The following is a 26,476-nucleotide window of genomic DNA, read 5'->3' on the forward strand; positions in this document are numbered from 1 at the left end:
AGAAAACTGTGTGGGATGTTTCTAAAAAAATTGCACCATTCGACCAATCAGATGAAGCCCCAGCTAGAAATTTTGATGAAAGTTTTGTTAGAGTGATGGTAGAGCAAGATTATTAATTATTCATTAATTTATTAAAAACCATATTGCCGTTGTAACATTGAAGAATGTTAATTGCACATTGCTGAATTTCCTCATATCATATACAGGACTAAATTCGACTATAATTTCTGACGTCACGTCACAAGACACTATTATTGAACAAAGTTGGCGTCATGGCGTCTTGTCCTCACTCTGACCCACCACAGTTCACTTAATGGACATGTCCACATGTCACCTTTGTTCCGCAGGTCCCCTTGTGACCAGCTATATTTGAACACATAAGTGAGCCTAATGAAAGGAAGTCACCCATTTATTTCCCTCTCCACAGTTAGTTATTCTTAGAAAGTCCCGTTGCGGCTCCAATGAATCAGTTACACCACTTCAAAGACCTCCATCTAAACTGACATCCATGGTCCCTCATCCAGCAATCTTGTGACACATAACAAGAGCTATTTGTGGATTTGTCCAGATGAGACCAATTGACAAGAACTCTGGTCATCTAGTGATATCCGAGTTTGGCATAGGTCAAATGGATGAGAAATCCAATCATTCAAATTTCCTCTTGAATTTATATTGACGTCATACTTTATTTTCTGCTGTTTGTGTTGATTTAGAGCAGTATCTGGTTGACATTTAGTTTAGTGCTTGAGATATAAAATCCGTTTTCCTGTGCAGCTGTGTGAGACTGCCCAACTGTTACATTTGTGGGACTAAAGTGAGGTGGACATTCACTTCATGCTCATTCAAAATGCACTTTTTGAAAGAATGTGACTTAGTTATAATTTTGTTTCCCAATCTTCTTCACACAAACAAGTGTCCTTGTACTATTGCCACTGCTACAGTACTCCGTGTATTCTTCTTTCCTGTACTCATTTCCGTCCTTTTCTTCATATCTCTCTCCTCTGAATTCATCTCTTCCACTGTTCTGACGTGGTAGGACTTTGCTAACTTGACGATTCATAATATTTTCACAGTTCCTACCACTCAGTACAGAACACAATAGCTTTGGTGTTTGGAAGTACTCAGGAGGAAACACAGTCTGTTGATCCACCTGTTTCAGGACAGAGTGGGCTTGAAGGCTTGGCTTGTTTGAGGTTAACCCCTGACCCTTGTGAAGGGGCTACAATGAAAATGACAAGAGGGTCTGCACTGAATGAATGTGATTTCCTTGTCCCTCAAATGTTTCCACTGGTCCTCAGAGGTTTGCCTGGTATGACGTCTCCTTCCTGTGTAGCCTGTTCCCGCTTCTACAAACTGTGAAGCTGTATGCATTTTATTTTCTCTGTACAACAAAACAAAAAAATGCATACGATATATCATAGATTATCAGTCTGTATGGGACCTTTTGTGTGAACCCACCACCACAAACACTGTTCTTTAAAAAAAAAAAAAGATTAACTGGGGAAATGGGACTTGCTATTCTTGTGGGACCAGTTGTCTCTGCTAGTCTGTGCTCCTGTGAATGTAATTGAACATTCAGTTTTCCCCACTGAAACATAGCAGTCCGAGATTTGCTTAGTGTGAAGCTTCTATATTGATGTAAAGCAAATTCAAAGTGACTGCTGGCATCAATACACAAATCTTGCAGTGGACAAGAAATCAAAGCTACATTTTATGGGAAGAAGTATGTCAGAAATAACTTGGTTCAGTTGTACTAATTTAACATTTTGATAATTGTCAAAGATACTCATAGTATAGCCTGGCAGATGACGTGTATGACTACGCCTATGACTTCTGTCTAGCACCACATAAAACCAGTCCAAATTATTTGATTGACCTGGGTCAAGGACCAAGCACAGATCCTTGCCAGGGTATAACGAATTCCCAGTGGAGTCGTTCCTGACCAGCTTGCTGCCACAAACGTTTTGTGGATGATGGAAGTCGGGCTAGCTTCCAGGCTAGACATAGTATTACATCTACAGTTTAACAGCTCTATGCAAATGTATGGGCAATTTACACAGTATGTGCATCCAGCCCTTACAGCAGGCATCGGATTTTATATGGCCCCCGTGTTTTTTCTAAAGAAATTTTTTCCCCGCCATCCAGCGCACAAATTGAGCATGCAGTTCCTTCTCTCAACTCATGGAGGCAGCGTCGACAGATGTCTGTCAAGTGCCATTAAACCTCAAAGAAGAAGAAGATGATGGGCCAATTACAGCCCGTGATGTGTGATGCTGATACTCTTGATTGGGAGGGGTTGTCATGACAGACCGAGCTCAAAAACTAAAGCAACTCCAGGACAACTTAGCCACGCAGTAGCGGTTCTTTACGCGGGCCAATGAGTCCAATGAAAACACCACCAAAGCAAACTATGAAGTGGTTAATATGAAGTGTTAATCGCTAAACATGGCAAACTCTTTATAGAAGGCGAGTTTATTGAACACTGTGTTACAAAAATAGCAGAGAAGAAGGCAGAGTTTGCTAATGTTTGCCTTGCTCGTAAAACTGTGGCACGCAGAATTGAAGAGCTATCGTCGGACGTTAGGCGACAACTGGGACACAGGTCAAAGAAGTTAGATTTTTTTCCCTTAGCACAGATGAGAGCACGGATGCATCAGACACTGTGCAGTTACTTATTTTTTGGATAGGTGCTGATTGTGACATGAACATTAAAGAAGAGAAGCTGGACTTTAAAAAGCTCAAAAGACAAACAAGAGGAGTTAATTTATTCCTTAATGTTTGCTGAGCCGTTGATGACATGAAACTACCATGGGGTAAGGTTAGTGGGATTATTACCGATTATTTTTTCTCATAAAAGGGAAATTGGAAAGCTTAAGACCGAAAAGGGACAACCAATGCAAGAACTGTCAAAAACACACTGGATGGCGGTCTTGGCTTTTTTGGTTGACATAACAAAGCATCTGAATGCGCGGAATGTCAGCCTTCAAGGAAAAGATGCAGTGGTGAGCCAACTATTTGCACACATCAAGGCCTTTGGGATGAAACTGCAACTTTTCCAGAGACATTTGTCACTAACAGAGCTGCACCACGCATTTCCCAGCGTCGCGATACGTCACGGTTGGCAATGCGGGTGTGCAAATGAAGCGGTATGCAACAGTCATCGCGTCCCTCGCTGGTGAGTTCAACGACCGCTTTCGGGATTTTGCCGCTATCGAAAAGGACATGTTGATATTCTCCTGTCCCTTCACCGTGGACCCTGATGAGGCTCCACCTCACCTGCAGCTGGAGCTGATTGGGCTTCAGTGTGGCAGCGAATGCCGCAGACGACACCAGCATGTCTCTCTCGTGCCTTTTTACTGGCAGGTGGATAAGGGCAAGTTTCCAGAAATGTGCACATTTGCGAAGATAATGTTAGAAGATAATGCTTGTTTGGCTCCACATATTTGACTTTCTCAGTTATGAACTTGAACAGGAACTGCTTGAGATCGAGACTAAGTTACTCCCACCTACGTGACATTTTATGCATGTCTGCCTCTGCTTTCGAACCAGCCCTGCCATATGTACTGAGATCTAGAGCTCAGTTTCACTCTTCACATTAATGTCAGTGGCTTATTTGTTGCTTTCGTATCACACAGAGTTGCATTTTACCCAAAAAGTATCAAATAATATATTAAAAGTGTAAAGTCTGACATTTGCACATAACAGGATCATCCTGAGAACCCTGAGCTTGTTTTGCACATGACAGCAGACGTGGACCAGATATTTTAGCAATACACACATAATCTGATGTAACCTTCACTTGTGCAATCAAATAGACTGAACACCTACATGGTTAGAGGAGGTGGGTGAATGCAGTAATGTCTCTTGGGTTACCAAATAAGCACCTTCTTTGCCAAATATCCTATCCCATCTCCAGAAAGTAGATTCTTCTTCCACAGAAGCACCCACCTCTTCCACCCACCTTCAGCTCTGCTGGGCTCTCTTCCCACCAATACAACTGTCTGCACGACCTTGATTATTCTTCTACTTTTGACTGATTAATACACAATTCCTTTGTGGTAGCATATGAGTCATATATCAGTGTTTTGTGAATTGCTGAGATCCAGTCTGGAGGCTGGAAATGTTCTGCTTAGAGAAGTGGGACGTACATGGCTTTTGCTATTTGGATTAATAAGCTTTGGGCACACAACTAAATTGCTAATCTCTTTGTTTTTGGCAGGCTTGTAAAACTCATAGTATCTAGACTTACAGGTTTGCAGACAGGACTTAATTTACAACTACAGACAAATTAATCTGGAACAAATCCTTGAATTTTGTTAAACTTCTGAGGAAGAGGTGTTATTCAAATTGAGATCAGCTGCTTATTGGTTTATAGGAATGGATTTTAGGTCACATCGTGTCATATTTGTCACAAAGTATGCCCTTTACATATAGTAGTGTAACTCCTTTAAAAACAACGCTAGACTCTAAAATAATGATGTTGGTCCCGAATATATATTCTTTAGCGTGTGCATGGCACACGCGACACACGCACTCTCTACATGGTACCTCGTGTTCTCAGGAAATTCATCACGGTCCTCGTGCATCCCATTGTTTGATGTGCGAGGTCTTAGCAGCGGATGTCAGCCTAATTTAGCTCTCCGGCTGGGGTCTATTCTGACCCTTCAGTGCTGTCACCAGAGTAGGATGGTCACGAGGATGAAGCTCAAAACACAAACAAACGGAATATCAAAAGTTACTTCCAGACTGCCGTTTACTTATGATGGCATCAGATTTGAAAAACTGCAATTAAGTTTTATTTCCATCCGTGCTAATGTTTCTAAACCTTTTCTGTGCGCTCAAAGTACATAGTCAGGAAAGGATAATAAAAGATTTAGATTATATGTGTCACAACCAATGAAAATCACTCAAAACAAATTAGAACACCTTCATTTGCTGCATTTTGAATGAGCAGGTTCACGTTTTTTAAATTCATGTATCAGATAATTTAAGCATTGTGGCTGAAAGCCAAAAAGCATTTGCTTAAAGAGATAGAAAAATCCAAATCTAAGTCTAAAAACACTTCCTAATGCAGATTATCAACATTGATCTACACAAAAACAAAAGCTATTTTTAATAATAGGAACACTTTTGTGAAAATGCACACCTGCACAAATATATGGATGCATCCATGGACAGAAATACCTGCTTGTTGTGGGCCTGAGTGGAAGTTTGGTGCTACAGGACAATGATGACAGACCACAAAGCCCACCCGTGGCAGCCACGGCCTGGGGTAGCTCTCTCTGCTCCCTCCTGCCTGTACTGTTAAGGGCAGAGGCACAGCATGACTTGTAACTCCCCACTGCTCCAGCTGTCAGTCTAGCAACCCAGCTACACTCTTCTTTTGGTGCTCCCTGTGATGCTTCTCAAAGATGGTAGCCCTAGCCCTTTCCTCTTTGCGGGCCCTTCTAGCCCCAATCAAGTGGCCGTTCTCGTCACTCATTCAGCCACCTGCTGTCAGTGTTTCCTACAAGGTGGCATTTTGGAGGGGGCCTGGGGACTGTTGCAGTTTTCGGTAGATCGTTAAGGAAGGAGGAAGGCACAGCGGATCCTCTCTGTTCACTATTCTCACAGGTTTCGGAGCACCCGCACACGAACCAGCAGGTTCAGGGACAGTTTCTGTCCACAAGCCATCAGGCTACTGAACTGCCACACATACACGCACACATGCACAGTCTCACTTCATTCTGTTTTTATATTTATCTAATTTTGCCACATATCTCTTTTATCATTTTCATCTTTTTTTATTCTACTTTATTCTACTTTATTATATTTATTGTATTTTGCTTCTGTGATGTCAAGTGTGCCCCATGCTCCAAGAATTTCAGTACTGGTAATGATCCTGCATTGTTACGGAGTAGCTGACAATAAAGAATCTTGAATCTTGAATTCAGCAATCCCAATATGTCATTTTCAGCCACATTAGAGGAAGATAGCTTTCATCTAATTGCCAGTGCAACATTGCTATTATGCTCTCATCTAATGCTGCTTCTGCTGTAGTGAAGTGGAACAGCCTGCTAATTAAAAGCAGCGTACTTCCTTTACATAGCATTTGTGTGGGCAGGGTGACTGACCTAATTTGTTAAAATGATTGCATCGCCTTTTACAGTTTTGCCCAGTGCTTTGTTGTCGATTGGTTGTGGACCCATGTATCTGTCAACTTGTGGAAATGGACATCCAAAATCACCTTTAATATTTTCTCCGGCTGTGTAGGCACAACCCTGGCTCAATATGGCACAACTTGATCGAAAAGTAGATGTTATGGATGGAGCTTGGTTGGTTAATGTGCACTCACATCAACTCCTCTTGTCTCTGTTAAAAGCAGCAAACTAACGGGTCAACGGGTTTGGGGGAGAGTCTGTACTGGCTTCTGTGGACAATCATTTTTCTCAAAGTTGCAAAGTACACCCGTTTGAAGTAAGACTTTGACTTCATAATATTCATATTTATAACCAGTGAGCATGTATTTGGCCATTTCTGGTTTAACAGCACCCATTGTGTTAAACAGGGCTTAATTTGACAAGTGGTTAGATATCTGGGTTGAATTTAAGCATTGTTTAAACAGCATATCCTTTGCCATGTTGAAGTCTAGGTAGTTGTAATCACTACATGTTTCTGCTTGGTCAAAAATGTAAGCCCCCTGCTATAATGGGAGATATGCATCTCAGTAGGCTGTCACTTATTGTTGAAGGACATCAGTGTAACTGTGGAGGGGTGTGCTAGTACACATGGGTGATGCACACAATCATATTTTCACTGGTTGATTCCATCTATCTGCTCTCCCTGAATGATTATTTTGGCACTTCTTTGTCAACAAAGAAATGCCAAAATAATCATTGTGTGTTTTCATGTTCAAGGATCAAAATAGGTGCAATATCTATATGTGGTTTCCACATTTCAGTCATATCAATACTCTCATTGTGTCCTCACAATACATATGCTTGAGTGCGGTCAACGAACCTTGAAATTTCCTCCCTTGGATTAAGCTTCCTGCCTTCTTATTTCATTGGTGTGGATTTTGATTTTAGCCAGCATGTGTATATGTGGGTGGGAATGTCCATTAAAATGTGAATAATGTGGGTAAATCTTACTAAGGGGCTTTAAAATGGGCTAATCCCATGCAAAGCCACAATAACGCTCATTCACTTCCTCGCTGTGAAAGGATTCGCCTCCACTTGAGACATTGGTGGGAAAGAAACCGGAGAAAAAGCTCTGATTGGGATATGAGTTTCTAAACTCCTCAGTGAAAGCCTCATTTCCACGCTAACAAGAGACTTAGGAACCTTTACTGTGTGGTGTGAGTCCATTTAAAGCTTATTTAAAATAATCAGCTCTGACACTGTATACAAAGTGGTTCTGTTCACAAAACAGCCTTAAAGTTAGTGGTGCCTCTGCAACATTAAGACTCACCAAGCTCGCCTCTCACTATGATCCATCACAGTGGCAACAGACTATGAGAAAGTTAGCAGTGCCTTTAAGACATCAAATGTCTTACCATGAATCTTATAATTTAAGATTGTAATGTAATGAATGACAGCCCACAGGGACATTGGGAATAACGGCCTATTCAGATCTTGCATTAAGAGCCGATCTGTGCAATCCAATCGCGAGTGGCCACCATAAAAGACAGGTATGAACACCCCCAGGACGCATTTGAGAGATACGATATCTGACCACACTTGGAGGTGGTCTGGGTCGCATGTGTCTGCATTTGTCCCATGTGCCCAGTGCGCAGTTTAGTTTTGACACAGCCATTCAGAAAAAAGACACACCATTAGTATAAATGAAATGCTCATGTTGATGTATAAGGAGCCATGTGTGGTTAAGTCAAGTATATCCTCACATGTGCACATTGCACACGTGTGCACATTAAGTCATGATGCGCACATATAAAACAGCGCTGGAGCAACGATGTGATTAGATACAGCGGCTGCCTGTAATGGATCTAATGGATGATGTGTTTACACACAAAGCACGAAGCTGAGATTGGATCTGGAGAGCTGGCTGGAGGTGCGCGTTAAAGCCAGGTCTGAACACATGTACCTGAAGCTTCTCACTTGCCACTGAATTGCCCAGATCGGGCCCTGTTTTTCAGCGTTGCTGTGGCACTGATGAAACAACAGACTCTTTTTTTGTGTGCACTGTTTTGTTTGATTAGGGTGTAACCATAGTCACAGGGAATCAGATAACAGAGCCACTGCCATTTGGCACGTAATGAAGAGAAAAGTGGAAGTTTAAAGAGGAAGTATAGCGTAAGAGAGGGAGACAAATGAAGGAGTAAATGACACAAGAGGAACTGGAGTTGCTGACTGACTCAAGATGTACGAAGACAAAACGAAAGAAAGGAACTGAAAGTTACCACAAATGGAAAAAAAGGCTAACCCTGTTCTCTGGTGTCTAAAACAATGACCTAAGTTGTTGGGTTTTATTTAGTTTTGTTAAATGTGTGTGCTTGAAGTCATTCTGTTGCCTCCTGTTTTGTTCTGTGCACTATTGCTTATTCAGGTTTTGGCAGAAAGATCACACTGAAATTGTATCCATGTGTGCAACAGTGATTACATCTATCTCAAACAAAGCTGAAACAAAGGCAGCTGGACTTGTTGAGTTTTCTGGAAGATGTTTCACCACTCATCCAAGTAGCTACACAGATCAGGCATAACATAACAGACTGACACAATACCTTAGTATTGTGTCAGTCTCCCTTGTGCTTCCAAGACAGTTGTGACTCATCACAGAATAGACATGGACCTTCTGAGGGTGTCCTGTGGTGTCTGGCAACAGAATGTTGTTAGTGGGGGCCTTTGGGTCCTATGGGTTGAGGGAAGTGGCCTCCGTGGATCATCCCACAGACACTTGATCAGTTTGGGATCTAGTGAATTTGGAGGCCAGGTCAACACCTTTTCATGTTTTTTGAGTTGTTACTAAAACGTTTTTGTGTGTGTGTTTGTGTCAGGCTGCATCCTGCTGGGGATGGCTGCTGCCGCCAAGGAGTGTCATTGCTATGGGGTGGGGGTGCCTGGTCTGGTCTAGGTGGGTGCTACATGTCTAAGTAACATCCACATTAATGACAGGTACAAAAGTTTCCCAGCAGAACACAGAATTGTCACAAGATGGTCTGTGTTACTTACTTCTCCTGTCAGTGGTTTTAATGGTATACCTGATCATTGTACTTCATTTCTAAATGACTGGTGGGGAGTTTAGGTTATTTCTTTTTTTGTCCACTCTTCCCAGAGGGGTTTTCCAATTATTCATAGATGGGTTTTGTTAACAGAGTAGACGCAGCGACGTGACTGACTTCGAACACACAGCTACAGCTGCGCTCACTCAAGATGATTTATTCAACACTCCAATCACAGTACAGGTACACACCCACATTATCACAGGTGTCTTGTTCAATCATTCAATCAACTCAGGATAGTCTAAAATCAATCAATAAACAAAACAAAACAAAAACAGCATTATCATTACCATCAGGCCCCTCATGCAGATTCCCTGGCTGCTTGGCTGGGATCCTGCCGCCCCATCGGTCACCAGGAATACGTACTCGTCGGTCACTTCCTCAGCGGCCCTCCATGTTGCGTCCTGGCGCCGTCTCCTTCTGCAGGTTGTGTCGCGGTGTGTGTTGCTTTTGCAGTAGCTGCACCACAGTTTGCGCCGACAAGCGCGGGCCATGTGTCCTTTCAGGCCGCACCTATAGCACTCCACGTCCGCTGCAGCCCGTTCAGCTCCACGTTCAGTTGGACCTTCACTGGCGGGTCTCGCAGCCCTTTGTCGCGCCCGCACCGCCATTACGTTGTCCTCAGCGGCTGGGGCACGCATCTTTTCGATGTCCTCGTAGCTTCGAAGCTTCGTTTTAAATTCGGCAAACGTTATTGTCTCATCTGATTGCGTTACATGGATGGCAAACGGTTTAAACTTCTCAGGAAGCCCCTCCAGGACCATAGCCACCAGCAGCCCGTCACTCAAAGTCTCTCCAGTATTTCTCAATGCCGTGATAGCAGTTTCCGCACGAATAACATATTCCGTCACACTCTCGCTGCTTGATTTTTGAAGCGAGGTCAGCTCAGTGTACAGGCTTATCACTCGTGGCTTTCCTTTACCTGCATAATAGTCTCAAAATCTTTAGCGCTGCGCGCCCATCATCGGCAGCCTCTCGAATCACTAGCGATAAACTTTTATCGTCCAAGAACTGAATCAATTCAGCATATGCCTCAGCATTTGAGGCCGCTTCCTCATCTGTCTCCACACCCTCGGGCTCCGTTGTGATAATTCCTTTCAGGCCTTGCAGCCGGAGGTGGCCCAAAAACTTAATCTTCCAGATTTCATAATTCTTCTCATCTCCATCAAACAAAAGCCGCGACCAGCGACCGCTATGTTCTGATGATTTTCTCGCGTTACTCATGGTGCTACATCAGCACGCTATTAAACAAGAAACGCGGTATTTCTTGACTTACTCTGGGCCCATAACCTGTTAACAGAGTAGACGCAGCGACGTGACTGACTTCGAACACACAGCTACAGCTGCGCTCACTCAAGGTGATTTATTCAACACTCCAATCACAGTACAGGTACACACCCACATTATCACAGGTGTCTTGTTCAATCATTCAATCAACTCAGGATAGTCTAAAATCAATCAATAAACAAAACAAAACAAAAACAGCATTATCATGTTTGCTCCACAAAACAAAAACATAATACAAGTTGAGAGCACACAGTTAACAGGTTTCTTAACTCGTCTTTAATACCTGCCTTCTCTGGCTAAAATGTGTACATTGTCCTCTAAAGACCATGTCCCCTGTCCTTCAGGTGTAGGTGGACTGCTAATTCCTGACCTGAAGAGTTGACTCTTGAGTGTTGTGCCATGTCGTAACTGTGATTTTCATTCATTTTTTAATTTCATCTGTTTACAAATTAATTTAATTGCACACAGTCCTCCCCATTTGTAGCTCTCATATTTATAAAAAAAAAACAAAAAAACCTTCCACTTCTACTGGTCACTTTATATTTTTAACATAGTTTATAGTTGTATAAAACATTTTATTTCTAGTTACTTTCTATTTTTTATATAGTTTTTGTATTGTATGTTCAATGTATGTTACTGCTACTGGATGCTTGAATTTCCCTCGGGATTAATAAAGTATCTACCTATCTATCTATCTATCTATCTATCTATCTATCTATTCCTCATTGCACTGAATTACATAAATTACATTGCTCTGCTTCTGCCTGCGTAAGTGAAGTGCACAGGGATGCAGCGTTGATTGAAAATCTTGCTGGGTTTCTGAGCTACTCCAGCCACGTGGCACGAGGCATGACAGTGTTATTGCTCTTATTGTTCTCTTCCATATTATTATTATTATTATTCATTTTGGGACATGTTCTGAGGGTTTGATGGGTTTTTCTTCCTTCTCTTTACCCTGTGTCCTTGTGGGTACAGTCTGTGCTCGATGCTGTAGGGGTCTGATGACCACCAGATTGTGTTCCTGAGGGTGGTGGATAGATGCTGGTGATTTTGTGTGTGCGTGTGGTGTGTGTGTGTGTGGGGGGGGGGGTGCGCAACGCATCAATGCAGCCTTGATGTTGCATTGATGTGGTGCATGAAAGCTTCCACCTCCTGTGCTTTAAGTGATTAAATCAAGTGAACTTGGAGAGTCATGTTTCATGTTCAAGTCCCCATGACGGTAAACATCCTGCACAAGTGTCCTTGAGCAAAACATGGATTCATTTTTCACAGCTACTATCTTCCTGCTAACGCTTTGGGGAGCAGTTACCAGAAGAATTACCTTTTTGATTGTGTGACATACTGTATGTACTTCTTTACTCTCACAGTAGTCATGCACAGGATGCCCCTAAAGGGACCCTTCAGGTGTTATTTAGTGCAAACATTGGTCAGCCTTTACAGGACACCCTTTTTGAGGTATGTTCGGTTTGTGCAGGAGGTGATAGAGGGAATACGGATTGTAATGCTGGGTCAACAATGTTGCCAAAGTTCAGTTTTGTTTGACACAGTGTGTACATGCTGGTATCAATAGACTATATATTCAATAAAGACTTATTGAAAGCAGAGACAATTGTTGTTACAGTTGAAGGGGAAGTAAGCAAATAAAGAAGTTAAATACATTGTACACTAGCTCCATAATTCATGGTGGACACAATAACTAGCATCAAGACACAGAGTAGATGTGTGGACATGTTTGCATGGGTGTCTGAGCGTGTACACTGATGTCCCAGGTGTGAATTTGTGTAATAGTGCATGTAAGGCCTCCATTGCATTTGTTCGCTACAGACGGAGCGTATTTACGGAGTCAAAAAACACGTTCTTGCCACCCTTTGTCCACAGCAGAACTTAGACGACCTACTGCAACCTGCTGCATTCAGTTATGACCTTGACTCAGTACATTTAATCTTCCAAGTGTTTGACGTAGAACTTTTAGTGCCATTTTGTTGCCATCGTCCCAGTCCAGGTGGGTGCAGGCTGTGTTTGCTTTGTCCTCTTATCTTGGTGTAAAGAAACTTGTGACACGACCTAACTGGAGTTGAATGTTAATGATCAATAAGCTTTTTTTCAGGCAACATTCACTGTCCGTTAGGAATAAAAGGCCATAAAGTATGTCTGACTTTTGCTAGACCTACATACAGGTGGGAGTTTTGGCCACATCATTGTTTGGGGCTGTAGTCCAGCAAACAAATCTTGGTCCTACCTCCTCTTCTATGGTGGGTATACGGTTTTACGTGAAAAGCCACGGTTGGTGAGCTGTTATATGGCAAAGTATATAGTTTGCAAAGTTGAAAGTTTAGGATACACATGCAACCTCCAGCCAGCCCTCATGCTGTGATTCAAACCAATGTTAAAGGTTGTTTACACCCACTTACAGCGTAATGTTAACAGAAATCTGGTGGTTTTATAGGTCTATATGTGCAAAAACAAGCAGTTTACAACTTGTGTATGAACTGGAAAGCAACGCTGACATGCTAGCAATTAGCATCTTTCACATTTTGTCTGTTAGTTTGGAGTCGACTCGGCAGTTCAGCTACACTGGAGAGCAGTTTCAGTTTTGGTAAGTGTTCGGAGCCACTGCTCGTGTTACAGGATAAAATTATGAACAACGATAGGCGTGTGGGTCTCTGTTTGATGAATTTCTTCACTTTTGATGTTTAACTACGGAATTTTTAAATAAATGAAGCGATATGTCACCATATTCCACACAAGTCGTAGATGATCATCGTCAAAGTCAATGAGTCTTTGCAGCCCTGGATGAAGTAAAACCAGCTAATGTCCCACCAATTCTCATTGAGCTTGTCAACCATTTAATTAACCAGTGGACCTTGTCACTGTGTTGCTCTAATACCATTGGCTTACTGTTAAATATAATGAGGTTATACTATCATGACATTTTATTCCAATATTGGTAGTCACTATATTTTGAAATTTTAAATCACATTCAACACAATTAAACAGATTTTAAATGCAAAGAACTTTCTCTGTTGTACTGTTCCACATTTAGATTTTTTAAGGGGCTAAACTTGACTTCTGGTGGTCTTATTAGCTGAACTAAAATTAATCTTTTTCTTGCCATATACAGAGAAGAATAACATAACATTCACATTTCTCTTAGTGACCTATTTGCCAAGTACTTTTTACAATAAAACCTCAGAATACTTCCATAAATAGAAACATAAAGTTGGTACATTCTGAAAACTCAATGAATAGTAGGCTCTGTCTACAAAATGTAGGTAATGTAAAATGTTCAAGTGGAAAATATATAAGAGCACAGGAGCTGTGGAAAGCCATAATAATCAATTACCCACCATGAGGGAGGACTGGGACATAACCTTCTCAGAGGCAGCAAAATTTAATTTCCTGCCCCTTGTTGGTCTGGTAATGCCATGTTAATAGCTTCCTGCTCCCATGCATTATAGCCACGCTGCCACACATGCTTGTTTATTTCCGCCCACAGCATGCCTGCCTAACTCCCTGTTACATGGGTGACCTATTAAATGACTGTGTTGTAATCACTGACAAAAGTACTCTTGGTGGGGGAAAAGCGTTGTTTCCAATGTAAAAATTGTCCGACATAAATTGCAGTGAAGGCAGAAAAGAAGTCATCAACCGAACAGCAAAGTTACTCTAAGAAGGAGTTCAGCACTGATCATTTAAAATCAATGCACTTGGTAGGGATTTATTGATTTGATTGAAGTTCACTGTTTCTGACCATAAAATATTATGTGTAAGCTCGAGACCCGACACATTTGATGAATATCTTCTACTTTATGAAATATTTAAAAGCTATTTCGTAATATGCTTTGGAACCTGCATTTTTCTGGTGAATTGCTGACAAAAATAGTTAATTAGCATTTTGGCTTGTGGAATTCATCATGAGCTGAGACACAACGATTTGACAATAAATAATAGAACTACATGTGCCGCTAAAGCTTTGACTTTTTAAGACAGTGATACCTTAGAAGGGAAGCCTTTCACTGACCGCCTTGCACCTTGCAGGTGGGTTGTGTGTCATAATCGACCACTCTAATAGTATCGTGCATCACACCATCTGTATGCTTACATGCAAACAAACTGAGGAACTTCTTATTGCCTCATAGTAATGCTTATAGTTGAAAATTCCACTCAGTGACTTGGTATATGATAAATGACAAATGACAAAAACAATGTATATAAGACCTTGGCTGTGAACAGAATGCTTTCCTTCAACACATGAAGTTGCCCACGTGTTTGACATTATGGGTGTTGCAGCCGATGTTTGTGTGTTTGACTTTACGGGAAAACACGTGTATGTGCTTCGTACGTGTTTTCTGTTGCATCCCTAACACACCTGCGTTTCCTCTCTTCATGGAAGCTGCAGAAAGATTAACCTGTGTCCCATGATGATGACTCATCTTTGGCATGATGTGATTATGTGGGTGGAGGGTCCTCTTAAAACTGGGCACAGGGACTCCAGATCATAGGGCACTTTTTCAAAACGCCAAGCAAGCTGGAATGATTGAATTAACACCTGGACGGCTGTAACAAAGATCTGATTACATATTCACTTGACTAGATCACCTGCACATATGTGCTGTCAGATGTATCACCCGCAGTGTGTGCTGTGCACAGGTTAAATTGAGTTTATTATTTAAACATTATGTCGCCAAAGGATTTCATCTAAACACTGCCACTGACAAAATCAATTACTAAATCTGCTATCTTTATTTGGACATTTACAGCCATTGTAAAATTCTGAATCAGACATAATCTCGAGTTTGTGGCCCACGCATCAAGGACGTTAGTCTGATGTTTTTCAAGCACACAAGAGCTGATAATGAGAGCTTTTCAACCAGATCACGACTTGCCTTCGTTGTGACTCATTCTTCTTAAAGGGGTAGGAATACATGTAAGGCGTCTTTAGACCAGAAGCAGGTAATAATAGGCTGTTATTGTGTAGTGGCAAAAAATAAATCCACTTCATGGCCAACAAAGCCTGTTTCCACAACTACGCTGCTAGTGCTTGACCCTATATAATTAACATTGAGCAACCTATTTTGGAGAACGCTTTCATACAAAACCCTCAATTGTAGTCATTGTATGGTATGGTATGGTATGGTATCAACTTTATTGTCACTATAACAAGTACAGCAAAATTGCGCCACTCGACCCGTACATATACAGACAATACATACAATAAGACAGACATAACAGGATGAGTATTGTATCTATTTTTAGCACGAGTGGTAACCTTTAACCCTGTCAATGTAAGTACTGTGTCCTTCCCATTAAACTACACCTACATATTTCATCTATCTACAAAGGATCCAACTAGAAACGAGGGCCAATGGCCAGCCATCAACTTGGTGTGTCACGGCCAAAAAAATATATGATAAAGATTTGTTTTTGGTTCATTCATTCTGCAGTGGTGGCTCATTTTGTCAGAGTGGTCCTCCAGTCCACATTATTTTCCCTGATAAAATCATGAACTCAGTCCTCTTGGGTATGAGCGATAAGACTGATTGGAGGGGTGACGCTTCAGCTTTGTCAGCCTGTCTCTTTTTTACCTTTCTTTTTCCATTGCCTCTGCCTGTGAGCTAAGCAGGACTGGGCAGTGATATGTCTATATTCTTGGTGGGATTTGATGACAGATGGCCACTGAGTCATCTTGCAAAAGTGGGTCAGAGTAGCAAGTTTATCTTCACGCTTACATCCAGTGTTGCTTCTCTTTGTCTATGACTTGCTTTCTCTCTCCATCCTTTCACAGTTTTTTCTTCTCTCTGTGAATCCTCTCTTTGCATGCGTGTACAGTGTATTTGAAGGCACTGCAGTAATTGCACTCCACTCCTTTATCAGCGGCACACGTTATTTCTGAATTAGTTACACTAACTAATCACTGGTCACATTCATTTATACTTCATCGCCCATTGGGTGGAATACCACTGTTTGTCATGGTATTGGCAGAGCTCTAGGTTTGCCAGTGTTGGTCTATCTGTTGGTTTCCTCATTTTGGTCCAGCATCAAGACAGAGCTAGCTACTAACTATTGCAGTCTATTGCCCAAGTCCTGCAATAAATCCTATCTTTGCGAAAGTTAAAGTGCTTTATTTCAACCGGTTAAGAGAAATGTTGACTTTTGCTGAACAGGATGTTTACTACCATATCTAGGCTTAACATTAGCCAGTGTAACTCCTCTCCAAACATTTTCGAAAAAAAATTAAAAAAAACAGCTTTCATTAAGGTAAGATTTATTGCCCAAGCAGTGTTAGACTACATTAGATTTACCCAGACGTACCTGTCAATTGAGTGTGTACCTCCAACCATTATATAATATAACTCTGTCTCCCTTCCCCAGTCTCACTTTCTCTTTCCCCATCTGCCGGTCTTCACACATTTTCAGGAATCAGTCATGCCTGCCATCAGACTGAATCCACATCTTCCATCCAGAAGCGCCATTTCTGCATAAATTATAGAATAAACACTGACATGGTGGCAGCAGTCAACAGCAAAGACAGCGAGGGTCTTTGTTGCATAAAGCCTACATTTGATGAACATTTGCTACGAAGGACAAGCTATGGCGCTGGATTCCTTCAGCAGAATTTGTTTTTATGGAGGTTGTTGTATTGGGTGACTGGGCTTAGACATGGAGTATTTCTCATGATATGAGAATTGCTTTCTTCCATGTGTCCTAGAAATGTGAGTGAGACTGTTGTGTGGATCCATCCTCTGTGGATCTGCTTGTTCTGTGTGTGTTCTGTAGGGGATCGAAATTTGCAGGGAGGCCAGTCTTGTTGTCTCTTGTGGCACGGGAGAATGTGACTTGCAAGTATGTGGAGGACAAAGCAGCATAGACCGGGTCCTCTGTTGCTTTTGTAACTCCAACAGCCGTTTTACAGAGCTTCTAGGAGGGAATTTTAGAAATGCAGTTTAAAAAGAAATAAAACAACTAAATTCGCTAATTAAATTAGTATTCAGATTTTACTAAGGCTTTTTCTTCATGTTTTTGTTTTCACACCGCTTTTCATTTTACTAGCCATTTGATTTGCTCGGTCCTTTAGCTTCTCCTTTTAGCCTCTATATTTAGTTTCTCAGTGACACAAGTGTGATTCAGGCTGCTCTTGTATGACTAAGTGTGTTCAATTTCTACAGAATGTTTGTTTTACAGTTTAACAGTGTTCGGGTTCCACTGAAACATGGAAGGATGTTGCTGTGTGTCCTGTTGGCCACGGTCAAGGTGTTTACAGTCCCATTCGTGTGTGTCTTTCCGTTGCAGTGAGAAAACACAATGTACTTCGTGGCAATCCACTGCTGAGCAGGATATTTTCATTTGAGTGTGTGGGTGGCTACTGTGCGGATGTTGGAGGCAGACAGATAGAAGACAGAGAAGGAGGAAGGGTGAGAAATCAGATCAATGTATTCACTTACTCCTCTGGGCCTTCTCTTCGTCTTTCTGCTCTTCCTTTTTAAAAACATCAGTGTTTGCGCACCTCTGACAAAAATATCTGTCAAGTCTTGTGACTATATGCGTACTTGTTTTCTCTGTGTGCGTATGTATTAACGTGTCAGTTTCTCCGTTCGTATGTGCCTGTGAATATTTACTGTGTCGGTGTTCCATGTAATGCGTGTGTCCAAAGAACTTTGGTAGATTACAATTAGGCATAAAAGCCTAACATAGTTGTGCACTGTGAAGCACCATCCAATCAACTTTACCTAGTTTGGCTGAATCCTAACAAACAGTATTGTGGCGATCCCTCCCACTCTCTTCCTTTGTTCGATGCTGGCTTTCAGGTGGAGCTGGGAGGGTCTGCTGCATGTACCTGCCCATGTGGGCTTAGTCTCTAGAAGGGCATAAAAGACAGCCCTTCTCAGTGTCTCACTCTCTCTCAGCCTGGCCTACTGCATACTTCTCAGCCTGTTCCTTTGTTCGGTTTGTTGCACCCTCCAACATGCATCACATCATACTTACACCAGTCACGACTGACATTACTGACTCTTCTGATCTACACATCACACTCATTTTCTTACTATCATAACTTTGATTGGTTGAATTAAACTATTTTGATGGTTATCTCTGTGTGTGGCCTTCCTCTTTGTTGCCGGCCCTGAGCCTAGCGGTAACAGTATCCATCCAGCTCCTTCTGTCTTCTGTCGCATCATCAACAAACACTAGTGACCCACTACCATTGGAAGCCTTGCAAGCTCATGCATCACACACCTCCACTGTCTATCACAGATGATGCTGTATGCCACAGGACATGAGCCGGTCCGAGTCTTACCTTACTTCCTATCCTGAGTTTGTCCAAAGAATGCTGTTCCAGAACTGCTCTGGCTTAGCTAGATGTTTTATTTTTCTTTTGCAAAAGCTAATCTAGTCTTTCAGTTCTTCAGGCTTATAAATGGTTTGGAAAGTCTTCTCTGTTTAGGAGAATGATACGCCTAGTTTCTGGAGAGTGTTCTGGATGTTGTGAAGAGGTGTTTGCAATGGAAAGAATCATGTGATCATCTACCACTGCTGTGTTCTGTAGACATCCAGGCCTTCTTAGGGACTAAAAAAGCTTGGCTAACATTTACACACAAAACACTGAAACTGGTTTTACCCATACTGCCTTTTTTCCCCCTGTACCCTCCCATTAACATGATGAAGAGTGAAATTGACTGCTGCCGTTTGAAATCCCATGACCCACCATATCACTGAATCTACATGCTTACTCCAGCGCTGGCCCTTCATTTCTTTTTTTCAATGCATTGCCAACTTTTTTGAATTTCTCCGAATTGAAGAAGGTCACGACTGTGTGGCTGTGTCGAGAAGAATAGGGCCCTGTGTGTTGTTAATCTAAGGAAGAATTCTTGAGAGTGACTCCAGCTGTGTGAGTGGTGTGCGGTTGCTGAGTGGATAATCGAGCAAATGTGCGTGTCTGCGTGTTAGCAACAATTGGCAGCCAGTGCTGTGCGTGTATCTGACACAATTAACGCTTGCTGTGTCCGGAGGGCAACCTGTTGCTCGTGTGTGCAATTGTGTGTTAACAAAAAAATAAGAAAGTAAAACCAAGGCGGAGGATCAGAGCCAGCTAATTGCTCCTTTGATTTCTTTTTTCTTTTTTTGTAAAAAGGATTTCCTCTGGCCGCTGAGCCTGGTTTATTAACACTATTGCATGACATCCTGAGCAGAATGTGCTCTTTTCCCATCACAGCACCAATTTCAGTATCCCATGTACCGTCTGATACAGGAAAAGAGTGTCAAGGTTATGTTGGGATATCTTCTGAGTCTCATGTATAAAACGTTTCATACACTGAAGCCAATTTCTTGTACTGAGTATATTCATATTTGACAAAGCCTTCCTAAAAGAATTCTGCAATTTCACAGCATGGTGGCAAAGTTTTTGAAATGCAATCTGATCAATTTAAGATGAAGACAATACATACATATAATAGGTATGCAATCAAAGCAAACACACTTGGAGCAGCGGGCAGCCATGCAAGTTGCGCAGGAAACGGTTTTGGAGGTGTTTAGTATGTTTAAGTATGGACAAAGACCAGTGATGCCCCTCCAGTAAATGAATAAGGAACACCGTCAGTGGAGCACTTGGGTTAAGCTAAAGGTCCGCCAAGCTAGCCAGGTGTCAAACCTAGAGTCTTCTGATCCGTAGTCCGACGTGTTGTCCGCTGCATGGAGCTCCACTAGCCCGTTGTTGCACACCATTGTTTCATTTTTTTTGAATGATCCGTCACTTTGTTGTCACCATAGACTGTCTCGCACCTAAAACACAGCTGCAACAACTACTGGTTTCTTACATGCTTAATGGTTGAACCACTGTGGTTTGGCCTTGAGGCCTATAGCGAGAGGGAGCTGGCATGATATAGTTCTAGTGATCTTGTGAGAATCAGGCTGCCTTGCAAGGTGACTCTTTCTCATTCCTGCTGATGGAACTAATGCTGCTGCTGATGAAACTAAACAAACATCTAAACGTTTCCGCAGTGGTTTGACTTGGACGACCTGCATGTCGTAGTCAGACAAATTCAGCCTTGAACAGCTCTTGTTGTAAGAACTTATTTCATTCTTTTTCATTTGAATGCATCCACCTCACATGGATTTATTTATTTATTTATTTTACACGTGTCACTTTACAGAGTTTGTGCAGTCACGATTTCTTATATTATTTGTCGGAGGATGATCAATAAGATGCACCTTAAATGACACTGACCTGATGACATGATTATCGGTGGAAAGGTAAAGTAATTGTTAACTTACGAGCCTTGGACTTTTGGTCATATTATACTGAGGATAAAAAAGTAATGAACATCCGTCTGATTTTTTTTAAAGATGAGCTTGAGGCTTCAGGTGGAGCGGTGGTTGTGAGGGGAGGAGCTGCATCAGAGAGGACCCCTCAATTAAGATCAAACAGCTTCTTTGTTTATGGGTCTGTGTCTGAGGTCTCCTGCCAAAAAGAGAGAACGCAACTAATTCTGGTGCCGATGCTAATCGTGTTTTTGATCAGACATCTGTGATTTGATTTGCAAGTGGCGGCGAGGCCGTTTGTGATCTATTTCCTCTCCTTTTGATCCACAACATCACAGCCACTGTTAACATTTTAATTTAGACGGCTCATCTGGTAGCATTACCATTTTGGGTAAATCTGCTGCAGTCAAGTTATCGCTGATTAGCATTTACTAGTGCCAGTTAGTCATTAGATACTCAAGTCTGTTTCTTTCACGTTGCATCTGATTATCGGCTCAGGAGTAAACTGCAGTGTAAGGTGAACACATTTCACTTGATCCCTTACGCCACAAAGAGACAGTGTGAGTACTGATGTTTCACTATGAACATTGGGTCACTCTCCCACTGCCCCCTTATCATCACTAGTTTCTGCTTTGCTGTGTTCTGCCACCTAACCACACCATTGCATAGAAAACCCCACGGGCAGCGCGCCATCACCGCTTTCCCGCCCCCCTGTGACCGCCATTGCAGCGAGACATGAACCTTGACATTGTGCAAAGCCGAGGGCTCATGATTTTATCTCAGAAATTGTCCTTATAACTATGAGGTTCTTGTTTGAAATGGCTCGAGCTCAGTGTGCCTTGAGGTGAAGCATTAAACTCCTGTTGCATGTCTCATTTCCTGGATGTAATGGGGGCTTTAGTCGGTACAGTTGATTAAATGAGCTAGTATGACTGTTCTTCTACACGTTGCCATGTTTTTGTTTTGTCTTCTGTGTAACTGGTGGCACCAGTGAACCACATCCTCAAAGCCCCCCTACATGCTTCTAACTTGTTACTAACTTATTTATTTGTTGTATAATTCTTATTATTTTGATCACTTCTTACTCTTCCTTAAGTATTATTTGTGAATTTCTCTGTGGCTGCTGCAGGAAGCACCAGCTTCATATACTCTTCACTATGTGTTTTAGCGTGTCCCGATTGATGTGTGTGTGTGTGTGTGTGTGTGTGCGGATTGATCGACACGCAGACCAGCTGGGGTACCATGCCTGTTAAACATTTGATTGCACCCAAACTTCCTGATGGAGGAGTGGGGGCCACACGGGGGGGTGGACGTCTGGATCTGCTGAGCGCAAATGAGCCTAGCAGATGTTGGCCAGATGTGGTTGAGGAAGGGAGGGTGGCAGTTAAGGATGAAGAGAGAAGTAAAAAAAAAAGAAAAAAAAAAAAGAAAGAAATGAGCACAGATAGCAAGAGAGACTCGCCATCCACACACTCGCAGCTTTGTTCACCTCCTCTCAGGAGAAGCGTAACCCTCCCTCCTCCCTTTCTTCGCACACACTCATACACTCCTCCCTCTATCCTCCTTCCTCCACTGCCTCCCTCCATTTTCCCTTTGAAGTGAGGACAGTGTGCAGGAAGCAAGCCGGAATCGATTACTCCATGCATTAAGCCAGGAATGTGTGACACCCTCCTCCTCTCTACCCTCCTCTTCCTTCCTCCTCCATCCTCCTGACACATCCCTCATTTATTTTCCCCCCTTCTGTTCCCCTTGGTGCACTCTATGCACCACCTACACCCCTTCACATAAGACACCACTATTATTTTGTGTGACAGCCCAACTTTCCTTCACTTGTTGTGTGTTTAGTAGAAGCAGAGGAACATCTGAAATCATTTAACGGATCATTCAGTCTGCATAAAGATCGGTTTGTCGCGATTTTAAATCCATTCAGATTAGGTTATTTTAAGGTAAGCATGTCAGCAGCGTAAAAAGCTCCCCGCTCAGTTCATAACTAAGTTAGTATCAACAATAAAAAAGCAAAGTGCTTTGAATGTAAACGGGGCATGCTAGTTTTCGTAGCTCTGCATAATTAAGAGCTTGTCCTTGAACGAGGCAACGCTTTGTTCTTCAGGAGAGCTTTTGAGGAGCCATCACTAGAATACTGCTGTAAAGCTGCCGGAAACAAAAAAACAAACAAAACTGCTTAAACTGAACATTATGTTCTCACTGTTTTCAGCCACCTAGCTGAGTTTTTCTTTGCATGTGTAAAGACTCGCTTCATCAGGAGCGCTCTTCATAAAAGCATACAGGTCAAATAAAAATAAAGCAGATTTTCTCTGCTCGGCACTGTTTTGCTGTAGCTATCCCTGACATACAGTGCAAGTAACCTCGTGAACTTGTCTTCAGCTGGGGAGGTAGTCAGTCGGCCGCAGTCTGCCATTCAGTCAGTAATCCAGCAGTGTGAGTCATCCACCTCCTTCAGTCTGCCAAGTTGCAACAGGCTCAAGGCCTACTCCACTGACAAAACAATGAGACAGGAAGGATGTTGGCAAACTCTGCAACGCATCATGTGTTACTATTGCTTATTAGTCAGGGTTATTAACTCTTATGATTTATGCTCTCACATTTTGATTCCTGTATATTTCTAACATGGCAATGTTAGTATTACTGTTGTTATTGCTAACTGTAGAAACTTACACAGATCAGGCATAACATTATGACCACCTTCCTAATATTGTGTAGGTCTCCCTTGTGCCTCCAAAACAGTTGTGACTCATCAGAGAATGAACATGGTCCTTCTGAGGGTGTCCTGTGGTGTCTGGTAACAGAATGTTGTTAGTGGGGGCCTTTGGGTCCTATGGGTTGAGGGGAGGGGCCTCTGTGGATCATCCTACTGATACTTGATTAGTTTGGGATCAACACCTTGTGCTGTCCTTCATATTTTTTTAGTTGTTCCTAAAGGGTTTTTGTGTGTGTGTCTGTGTCAGGCTGCATCCTGCTGGGGATGGCTGTTGCCATCAAGGAGTGTCATTGCTATGGGTGGGGGTGCCTGGACTACACTTTGGTCACTGACCAGTCATAGCTTGCTGTCTTTCATGACCTGTGTGACAACACATTGAAGGAGGACCATGGTCCAAGTACCGGAAACAGGAATGTAAACATTTGCATGTCACATCCGTACTACTATCCCCACACTATGTTTCATTGCTATGCGATGGTAGGGAAGATAGAAAATGGCATGCTAGTCGTTTTGTTGTAAAATTGTGAGTCATTCTAGATGTACCAATGATAAATTGTCTTGCCCATCTTGCATTTTTCTGAACTCAGCATGACTCGTTTGAGTGTTTATACCTCACACAGTTATCAGCTATCAAGGAAACACATTTGATTTCCCACTTGGAAGTAGTCCTTGGAGACCATAACCTGGCCCTAGTTGTGCTGCCAATGTTTCAGTGAGCACACGTAACTCTTCTTCAGTAGTGATTTTGTAGTCTTCTCTCACTCTTTGCTTCCTGTGCATTTCCAGCAGGGAGCTGAAGCAAGCTGAGCACGTAGGAGCAGTTTCAATGGGGTATTTTGAGAGCCCATTGTTTTAGTGACATGCCCTCAATTAAATGTCTGACTGTCACAGTGGTGATTTGATTTAACGTGGGTTTCTTTTGAGACACAATGCACTTGATGAGGACTGAATTCATGGCAAACCTGAGCAAAGTACTTATGTCAAAGGAAGTATAGACACAAAGTTTCTCTCTTGCTTTTGTCTCCAGCGTTTAAACAGTTGGACACACTTGAGGCCCACACAGGAACCCACCGACAGTCACCACGCTAACGGTCTGCCGACACGTCACGTTGCCAGTTCAAGGGTGGAAGGATGGATGGGAGGTGAAAGTGCTCGTAGGGCTGGGAACCAGACTGGAGCCGACAAGGGAGGAAAAGGAAGGAGAGAGGAAGAGGAGTCAGTGCAGACGCACCCACTGGAAGTTCTCTCCGGTCATCCGTCGAGTCTGGACTCTACCCTGCGACACATTGTTCAACAGTTGGACATTCTCACGCAGGTCAGTTATCAGTAAAGGCTTAATGTGTCATGGGTGCTGATTAACATCATTCTTGTTCAGACAAATCCAGCGCCACGTTCACTGTTCAAAATGTCACTAATGCAAGATCTAGTTTGCAATCGGATCTGCTCTTCTTACTGAAAAGTCAGTTGAAGCAAGTTTTGAATCCCCTTCCTCAAACTTGCAGCCTTTTGCCATCTGAGGCCAATAAAAGGCCTAAAAAACAAATACAGACGCCATGAAAGGTAGGTTTGTATGGCTTATCTGTCTGCTTCTGCACCTGTTTGAACAGGTGTCACTAGCAGCTTTTTGCATTTTACACATGCTGTGTTTATCCACAGGTAGCATATTAGCGCACACAAAAGAAAGTGAGCATTTTTAATTTTGCTTTGCAGTTTCACGCAACAACAAATCAGGTTCAGAAAATAAAATTGTTACTGTTAAATGGTCATTCATAAGAAAGATTTGGTACCCCTGTGCTCCCATGTAACATAATCAGAACCATGTTGATGAGCCCAGCATCAAAGCCAAAATGCTGCTGTCCTCTTTGATCTGTCATGAGAACTTTAAATCCTACTCTGTGGATCATAAATATTTTCCATAATGGCGACAGGTCTGATTTCAGGGCACTCGGGCCGGTCTTTGCTCTTCTGATTTCTGCTTCTGTAATTATGCTCAGGCTGCTGTATAATTATTATGCCCTCCCACCCCCCCACCACTTCACACAGACCGTTTCGGTGCTGGAGGAGCGTCTCACCCTGACCGAGGACAAGTTGAAGGAGTGTCTCCTCCACCAGTCCACCATCCTCAAAGACGTGCGAGCGTCGGGACGGAGGCGAAGTGCAGAGAGCGACGGGACGCACGGATCACCTGACAGTTTCACTTGAGGGCGACCTTGCTGTCTCTCAGACTGCAGCACAAAGACACAGACTGTTGTACTGCTTAACCCAAAGACTGGTGGACATGCGTGTGTGTTTGATTTTAGATGTTCACCATGGTGGTCTTTCTCGGGGGTCAAAGGGTTAATCAGGATTTTGGCGGCGGTCGAAGTGAGTTTTTGTTTTCCTGTGCGTGTGTGTGTGTGTGTGTGTGGAATACCAGCATATTATCTCCATGTCTTTCTTCACCTCTTAAGGACATCCAGCTGTACAGCCAAGCAGACATTCCATTTCTCTGTGTGCACGAGTGTGTGCTGCTTTGGATGGTACATCCAATCTGAACAGCTGCAGCTACGAAAACAGACTGTTCTTGTCGGCCGTGTGACCTCTTTGTATGTGTGTGTGTGTTTACGTGCATACTTGCGAATTAGCAGGTGTTTTTAGCAGTACGGTGCTTAAGCAATAACGTTTTTTATCCTATTCATGGTGCATCTTTACAAAATGACATTTTTAAAACCAGGCTGCGCACATATTGCCTCCTCATGTAAATATAATTTATATGAATAAACAATACACTGTGTTGCACTAATTCATTAATACGGTCTGGTCTCTTTGTCCAGACAAGTAAATAGAACCCCATGCACAGAAAAACTAATATTAGCGGGCTGCTAATGAATGATTTCATAATTTCTATATAGATATAAGAACATTATGATTTAATAGCACTACACAAAGTCAAAGTTTTAACCAAGAAGGGGAATCGTAGTAGTCTTAAAGTAGTTTTATCATCCCTAACTCATTGTAAT

General features: G+C 42.4%; 1 protein-coding gene across 1 annotated transcript in view; it reads left to right on the forward strand.

Moving 5' to 3' along the window:
• Positions 1 to 26,250, forward strand: part of poc1b (POC1 centriolar protein B) — a 44,047-nt gene extending 17,797 nt beyond the window's left edge. The window contains exons 11-12 of the mRNA XM_084555153.1: positions 24,505 to 24,792; positions 25,521 to 26,250. Of these exons, the coding sequence (XP_084411279.1) occupies positions 24,505 to 24,792; positions 25,521 to 25,679 (447 nt within the window). The 3' untranslated portion in view covers positions 25,680 to 26,250. The remainder of the gene's footprint in view (positions 1 to 24,504; positions 24,793 to 25,520) is intronic.
• The last annotated feature ends 226 nt before the right edge of the window (positions 26,251 to 26,476 follow it).

This window comes from Chelon labrosus (assembly GCF_963514085.1).
Source record: "Chelon labrosus genome assembly, chromosome: 11".
Lineage (NCBI taxonomy): Eukaryota > Metazoa > Chordata > Actinopteri > Mugiliformes > Mugilidae > Chelon > Chelon labrosus.